The 8,472-nt window shown below is 41.6% G+C and overlaps 1 protein-coding gene across 2 annotated transcripts; it reads right to left on the reverse strand.

Annotated features, from left to right (window-relative positions):
- Positions 1 to 2,549: 2,549 nt before the first annotated feature.
- tpgs1 (tubulin polyglutamylase complex subunit 1) lies at positions 2,550 to 8,103 on the reverse strand. Of its 2 annotated transcripts, XR_013200741.1 has the most exons (3): positions 7,557 to 8,103; positions 4,110 to 6,366; positions 2,550 to 3,413 (listed from the first exon to the last, which is right to left on the reverse strand). XR_013200741.1 is itself a non-coding variant. In XM_077222216.1 (2 exons), exons 1-2 carry the CDS (start codon positions 7,811 to 7,813, stop codon positions 5,829 to 5,831), a joined length of 795 nt encoding a protein of 264 aa, XP_077078331.1. In that variant the 5' UTR covers positions 7,814 to 8,103; the 3' UTR covers positions 4,063 to 5,828. The 2 variants fall into 2 exon arrangements, 1 of the variants encoding a protein (XP_077078331.1); XM_077222216.1 differs by lacking the exon at positions 2,550 to 3,413 and having other exon boundaries at positions 4,063 to 6,366.
- Positions 8,104 to 8,472: the final 369 nt, after the last annotated feature.

The following is an 8,472-nucleotide window of genomic DNA, read 5'->3' on the forward strand; positions in this document are numbered from 1 at the left end:
CAGATTGTAATAAATAAACATAATAATAGTCACTTGCATATCAAAATATGCACACTTTTGGATTATTGTAGAAAATAAGCTCACTCAAAAGTTTATGATACTAACATGTTTTGTTTATTAGGATAATCTTCATGTATGAACACAACTTTTATGAGCTTGTTCACCACAGACCTTGTTTCAGGCGTTTAAAGTCCAGCTTTTAATGTTGTTTATATGTCTATGTGGTGTTTTTAATATGCTTTAAGACAAACCATGGGTAAATTCCAAGCGGCAACAACATTCCAATCTGAAAAATGAAGCCTACCCGGAAGTGCGAAAAACTGCATTACATCGAAAATCCGCTAGGGGCAGGTCCCAAAAGGGAGCAAATGTCCATAGACCCCCATGTTAAAATGTCTGTTTTCACAGCATAAATTCATGTTTTTACAGGTTGGTCCCATGGACTTTTATTGTATTTTTCGATAGGTTCCGAATGCCTGACAACTGTGAGGGGGGTGAATTTTTTTTCTAACTCGTTAGTTTAGATCGTATTTAGATATAAAATGTTTGAAAAATAAGGACGTGGTTAACTTTGATAGACCGCGTGATTGACAGCTGATAACGGGCTGCACCGAGTGGAATTCCTGAAATTTGACGTCTCGGCCATGATCTGACACAACACATCATAACACTTCTGTATCCTTTCTGAAAAGATTTTCCAAGGGGCGCCGCCCCATAAACGGCTTCAAAACCGTTCTTCAGAAAGTCTATGGGTGACGTCACAGAAGGTTTGTCCATATTTTTTTACAGTCTATGGTAAATTCATAAGTCGACAGCATTGCTGAGTATTTTCTCCTTAAAACTGCAGTGAACCAAAGACAGTCTCAAAAACACGGTTCGAAATCGCTGGTGTTTCTGACGTCACAAACTACCTTGTAACCAATCAGATCAACGTGTGATCGTCAACGAGTGGATCTCTGAGCTGAGTGAGTGAGTGGAGGCGGGGCTCATTTACATATTCATAGAACCGCGCATACTAAATGAGGCAAGGTTGTCCAGTTACATTCAAGACATTTTAAGGCATGTTGATTTTTTTTTTTCAAGAAAAAACATAAATAGGTAATTTTGGTGATCAATGATGAGTTTACGGGATACTATTATTGACTACAGGGCGACTTTAACCAAAAACCCATTCACTTCAGGACCAGATGTGCTAAAATGCTAACTCGGTTCTGGGGTTTTTACAATAAACAATACATCATCATCCCTGGCAGTTGCTCATTTTTAGGTACTGTCCCTTTAAGAGCGGCAGCGACTGGAGTCACTGTTGTTGACTGTAACTCACACACCCTTCAATTATTGATACACAGACTCAGTCTCATTACTTTTAATAAGTGAGTGCTGGAGTCAGTCAAATGTCTCTTACATGTTTTTAACTGTAGCGACTTTCTCTGCTCGATCAAACTGAATGTGTGAAGAGCAAAAAGACCACATTTTACTCTGTCAAGACTTATCTCAGAGAACATTATACAATCTAAGAGAAAATCACCCAGATTAAAAATAATCAAGTGGCCTTAAGAGTCTTAGGTTTCTAAAAGTTGTAAAACAAAGAAACATAATGATAGAAAATGACTTTTTAAAAAAAAAATTCTGAACTACTTCTATGCGACCAATCAAACGAGTGTCATTGATCATGTGACTCTACATACAGTCGAAAGACCCACCGAATACGGAGACATTCTCAAAATCATTTTTTAACGTCTTACTCAAATTAGTAAGATGATAATATCTTGTGTAATGAACCATTAGTAAATTAGAAAAAAATGCAAAAAAAGGACTAATGATCGTCACAGAAATTCAGCAGTCAAGTGAAATTCAAAGGTATCAACCACTTTTTCTATTAAAAGAACATCACGATCATCTCTGCAGAATCTGAAATACACATTAAAGGAACAAATTGTAACTTCTGTGTAATTTTTGGCCCTCTAACGGTTAAAAAGCGAACACAACTGCATGCATTTTGTGGAAGAACAAACCTTTTCTTTTGGTCGTGCTTCGGCTCTGCGTGACTGTGTGGATTAATATGATCTTCACAATAGATATTGCTTTACAGTTAACTCTGTTAGAGAGATATGACAGTTTATCTGTTGAATAAAACACCTTACTCACCCGCTGAGTGATAAAAACACCATCATCGTTGCTTTTACAACATTTCAAATCCCTCAGTACTGATCATCTCTGAAAAACCAAGCTAATGGTGATTCTTGTTTTATTACGAGCTCTGTCTTGCTCCATGTCAAACTTTCTCACTCGCTGTGACAACTAACCTCTGACCTCTCTCATACCAGACACACACACACACACACACTCACACACACACTCACAGGCGAGTGAAGTATACAAAATATTCCTGCGAAAACCATGCCTTCAGGTCTAAAATATAGCTCTACTTATAAAAGGCGAGATGATGTATTGATTCATTATTTAAATTGTGTTAATTTTGAACAAAAAATGTTAGTGTACCTTTAAATATGCAGCAAAAAATGAACATTTCATATGCAAAAAGTCTCAGTTCTGTGGATGATTTTATTAAGCTGATCTATATATGATAACATAGACGAGGTCTTTAGTATTATACTAATGCAAATAAAACAACAATGAACATTATTCTGTGCAAATTTACAGTCATTTTCTTTATTAATGTTTCTGGTGTTATTGTGAACAATTCGTCAGTGCAGGTTTTAATAATAAACGTATATTAAAATGTTCATCCTTACATTTGTTCTAAGGGAAAATGCAATGTTTCACATGCAAATACCAAATATGCAGAAGTAAAATGGTTCTGTCAATGCGGTTTAATTCTGAGCTGCAGGTACTGATCTGGGTACTGAAAAGGGAATCGATGCACCTTCAGAAATACACTGCAAACACTTCCTTAATTGAGGTTTCCCGCACTAAAATTAGACTTAAGCCATCAACAGGGTAAAATCATGATTTCATATGATGTCAATGGGCAAACTGTACATGAAACTTGTTAAATAAACACCAAAACAATAAGCAACTTGGTTTTAGTGCTTGATCAACATGTTGATATTCTTCACTTGCCGGTCCAACTGATGTGTAAAATCTTCAACTGGATTATATATGGATAGGGATAATTTTATTATTTTCTTTCTATTTATTTTATAAATGTCTTTCTCAAAAAAAGATTTCTGTCTTGTTTTCCAGCACAAATATCTAAACGTTCTTAAATGCGAGATTTTGAAACCCAAAAATGTATCCATCACAAAAGTAATCAAATCCGACTCCATGGGTTAATAAAGGCTTTCTGAAAGCGTTTTTGTAAGAAAAATATCTATATTTATAACTTTATAAACTATAATCACTGTCTTCGGTTATGACCGTATGCGAGACTAGTTCCGGCGGAAGAGTGACTTCTGACCCGACGCATGACGAGCGACCTCTGACCTGATGCATGACCTCTGACCTGATGCATGACCTCTGACCTGATGCATTCCGAATTGATGAACGCAGAAACACAGAGGATAGAGCAAAACAAAACACCAGTCACGGACTAGAAGTCTAAAACAAGATTTTTTTAAAGAGAAATGTGGGAGGAGCTTGAGTTTGTTTGAACCACGGGAAGCGTCTGCTCTTCCCTAAGCCTACACTACTCATACATCATGCGTTGGGTCAGAGGTCACTCGTCATGCGTCGGGTCAGAGGTCACTCGTCATGCGTCAGGTCAGAGGTCACTCTTCGGGTCAGAGGTCACTCGTCAAGCGTCCGGTCAGAGGTCACTCTTCGGGTCAGAGGTCACTCATCAAGCGTCGGGTCAGAGGTCACTCGTCAAGCGTCAGGTCAGAGGTCACTCATCAAGCGTCGGGTCAGAGGTCACTCGTCAAGCGTCCGGTCAGAGGTCACTCTTCGGGTCAGAGGTCACTCGTCAAGCGTCGGGTCAGAGGTCACTCTTCGGGTCAGAGGTCACTCATCAAGCGTCGGGTCAGAGGTCACTCGTCAAGCGTCAGGTCAGAGGTCACTCTTCGGGTCGGAGGTCACTTGTCAAGCACCGGTTAAGAGGTCACTATTCAGGTCAGAGGTCACTCGTCAAGCGTCGGGTCAGAGGTCACTCTTCCGCTGGAACTAGACTTGCATGTGGCCGTTACCGGAAGCCAGTGATTATAAAGTTATAAATATTTTTCATGTTTGGGTGAACTGACCCTTTGAGTCTTGTTTTCTGAAACGTATGAAAATTAAAGTTATTTTTCTGACCCCATTTCGATACATTTTCCAGACATACACTATATTGCCAAAAGTATTGGGACACCCCTCTAAATCCCCGAATTCAGGTGTTTCAATCACTTCCATGGCCACAGTTGTATAAATCAAGCATGGAATGGGTTTCCGTGGCCGAGCAACTGCATCCAAGCCTAACATCACCAGGTGCAATGCAAAGCATCGGATGTAGTGGGGTAAAACACGCCGCTACTGGACTCTAGAGCAGTGGACATGTAACCTGGGAAAAGCCAGACGAACTTTCGGCAAATTTAGATTTGCTCTGCAAGTTAGTCTGGCGAAGAGCTCATTCAAGCTTATTTCCAATCTTTCCAAATCGAGGCACCAATCACAAACGTTGAGGCGGGCTTTACAAGATGACGATCAATCTGATTGGTTTTAGGTCTATCCAATTGCGCCCAGAGGCATTTGAGCGACGTCCGTTGGTGACGCCCCTTTGGAAATGAGCTGTGAATGAACCTTCCCCAGACCCTAACTCAGTTACAACTGAGAAGGGTCTGGTTTTAACCAGGCTAGTGGACATGTGTTCTCTGTCTGGCAAGCCAAATGGACGAGTCTGGGTTTGGCGTTTTCCAGGAGAACTGTACTTGCATTTTGCCAAGTGTAAATTTGGTGGAGGAGGGATTATGGTGTGGGGTTGTTTTTCAAGGTTTGGGCCTGGCCCCTTAGTTCCAGTGAAAGGAACTCTTAATACTTCCGCATTTTGGACAATTCCATGCTCCAAACTTTGTTGGAATAGTTTGAATGAATGAATCTCACAAATCCTGACCTCACAAATGTGCTTCTAGAAGAATGTAAAAAAAAAACACTCCTAAACCTTGTGGAAAGTCTTCCCAGAAGAGTTGAGGCTGCAAAGGGTGGGCCAACTCCATATTAAACCTTATGGATTAAGAATGTGATGTCATTAAAGTTCATGTAAAGGCAGACGTTCCAAAACTTTTGGCAATATAGTGTAACATCATCAGTCATTATCTTCTCCAGTAAATATATCCCCAGACAGCAACATAGTGTCAGCCCAGATCCGGCCCACATAAGCCTTGAATCCAGATGTACCGGATGTGGCCCGGATCTGGACCGACACTATGTTGCTGTCGGGGTCTTGCTTTAAGAATGTTTGGATATTGGTGCTGGAAAATAAGACAGAAATACTTTAAGTCTTGTTTTCTGAAACCTATGAAAATTAAAGTGTATTTTTCTGACCCCATTGGCAGATATTTTTTCTTGTTTTAAGCACCAACTCACTTAATTTCGATCTTCATTTTTGCTTCTCCAGTAAATGCATCCCAGATCCAGCCCACATCTGATACACGTTGAATCCTCATGTACCGGATGTGGACCGGATCCTGGCCGACACTATGTTGCTGTCTGGGTCTTGATTTTATAGAATGTTTGGATATTTGTTCTTGTTTCAAGCTCAAACTCACTTCATTTTGATATATTTTCCAAGACTAAACACTTTCAGTCAAAATGCGTCTCCAGTAAATGTATCTTGATTTAAGAATGTTTGTCTTTGTCTTGAAAAACAAGACAGAAATACTACTTTTTTCCCCCACTCAGGTCACCATTCGCACTCGAGTGATGAACAGCGCGGCGGCGGCGTCTTCGAACTCCTGCGCGTCCATGACGGGATTATCGTGCTGATTCCCGGGCTGAGCCTCCGCCATGGCCTTCGCCACTTTACCAGGAGAGATCTTGGCACTGGCCTCCAGGTACCGGCCCACATCGTCCCCATCCGCCGTCTCCAGCGCCTCCCGGAGCGTCTCCAGCACCGCCTGACCCAGCGCTCTCTCCGCCGGCCGGTCCGAAGCACTCGCCACCGACCCGTACAGGCACTGGGAGGCCCGGATGTAGTCGGAGAACACGGAGCAGGTCAGAACTCCCTGCCGGAAGAGCTCGAAGGGCACGGACTCGTGGTCGTGGCACTGGACGCGGCGCAGGAGCGGAGCCGCGGTCGAGCCGGAGAGTCCGCCTTCGCTGCACAGGCACCGGAGCATCTCGGTGTAGAGACGCCCGCGCACAACACCGGCACCGGCACCGCGATCACGGGTCAGGAGATCGTACGCCGTGCGAGTGTTACTGTTGAAGGCTGATCTGCAGGGAAAGACAGAATCAAGAGCTCAAACTGAGGGTACGTTTACACGACAACGATGTGCTAAAAACAGAGACGTTTTTCCTTCGAGTTTTTTGCGTACACCACACGGGGGTTTCGCACCGGATAATTCTAGGAAATAACCACCAGAATGGTTCCCCGAGGACTAATGGTTCACTTAAGAACGTTTTCCTGGTTGCATTCGCAGCGCCAGTAGGAACTCTGAAGTGACGTGAGCCGCACTTGTTGTTTGGACTTTTTTTTTGACGGCGCTGATAACGATTGAGCTCACATTGCTTGCATTCTCCGTGAATTTGTTTATGATCTGTCTAACAGTCCTGTCTAATACGTATATTATATAGAAATGTAATACATAGAAAGCAGACAGTAATGAAAAGTTATTAGCGTATGCCGTGTGACTGATATCCAGTGTTGCTGAGTAGAAACTAAAATAGTTCCTGCGGTGCGAACATGCCAAAATCCGGGAACTTCCGGAACTATGAAAATGTTCCTCCGGTGCGAAAGCCGCTATTGTCGAAATGATCCCCATTCACACGGATCCGCTAAAAAGACTAAAAATGCTGTATTCAGGCCAGTAGATGGCGATAAAACGCTATAGATTGAACAACACGTAATACGCATGTGCATTACGTCATCGTCTTCAGAGATTCGCATTTTTGTTGTTTACAAGGAGACCGTTTTCAAAAAGTTGCACTTTGAAACCCGTTTTTAAAACTTTGCGTATTCAGGCACTGGCTGCTGTCGTGTAAACAAACGGTCAAAACGCAAATAAAGTTTTACGTTTTTTGTTGAAAACAGCCCCAGAATCTCAACAAGAGATGTTTCCCGTACAACGACGTAGCTCGCTCCTTCACTACCATAGTAAGATCCATGCATTGTTGAAGAAATCAACTTGATTTCCATTTTAGTGAGGGCATCTGAGAAGTATTTTAATTTGTTTCTGAATATAATAAACAAAGGTTTAAAAAATCTACATTTATGTATTAAGTATTTCGCCAATGATATAATGTTATTCATCAAATCAAATAACATACAACAATCATTGGTTATCCTATACATTATATTTTGTAAGGTGAAAGTGAATGTCACAGGGTTACAAAATGTGTAAAAGAAAAGTTCAATTAAAAAATATATATTTAATAACTAAAAAAGAGAGTAAATAACGCCAGACCTCTGTGAGTGATGCGCCAGACTCAAGTTCCAAAGCGCGCGACTCACGGCCTGGTGCTCCGGGCCTGCGTCATCATCCTGCGCCGAGAGATGCGCGAAGTGTTCGGCCAGGAACCCGACGGGATCGCGCGGCCTGGACTCCACCAGTGTGAGCAGAGAAGACCCGAGAAGCGCGCTCACGCCAGACTCACACGCGAACGCGCCGTCGCACTCAAAGCTGCCCAACATCGCGACGCCCGCGCGACTCTTCTCCGCCATCTTACACTATCATTTCGTGCGCTTTAGATCATCGCATTTGCATATAATAACATAAATGATCTCCAGCAACGGTCTGACTCGGCAGCCACACCAACAGTCCAAATACAGTTGCTATGGACACATGATGATGATGATGACGCAGTAGATCAGCTGACCAGCGTGTGTGTGCGCGCATGTGTGTCGTGCGCGTACCTAATCTTCCAGCAGGCTGCGCTTTTATTATTAAAATAAATTAAAAAGTACCATTAAATCAGAATATTAGCACCCGACTAGTAAATCAGGGGTTTTCAATCTTTTAGATGCAGCATCAATGTTTTATAAACACTAATTTTTAAGCTCAAACTTACTTTAGATTTTGATACAGTTTAAATTAAAGTCAGCTAATATCTGAAGTCATTTTGCTTCTCCAGTAAATCTATCTTGATGTAAGAATGCTTAGATTTGTGTACAAGACAACAATTCTGAGGAAGAAAATGTTGTTTACGAATTTAAATAGAATTCATCAGACCCACTGACTTAATGATGTCACTTCCTGGAGGATGAAAATAAAATGAAAAATTGCAAGTTTATACATCACAATTCAGAGGAAAAAAGTCAGAATTGTGAAATGATAAAACTATTTTTTATTTTATTCTGTGGCGGAAACAAGCTTTCATAAT

This window comes from Siphateles boraxobius, unplaced genomic scaffold (genome assembly GCF_051911475.1).
Source record: "Siphateles boraxobius isolate OS27281-9 unplaced genomic scaffold, OSU_SipBor_1 86, whole genome shotgun sequence".
NCBI classification, from domain to species: domain Eukaryota; kingdom Metazoa; phylum Chordata; class Actinopteri; order Cypriniformes; family Leuciscidae; genus Siphateles; species Siphateles boraxobius.

Bases quoted from the DNA above. Each gene is read 5' to 3' on its own strand.
- tpgs1 (XM_077222216.1), bottom strand. From the start codon at position 7,813: ATGGCGGAGAAGAGTCGCGCGGGCGTCGCGATGTTGGGCAGCTTTGAG. The intron at 6,367-7,556 runs GTCTGGCGTTAT...CTTTCCCTGCAG, and splicing joins CTGGCGCATCACTCACAGAG to ATCAGCCTTCAACAGTAACA.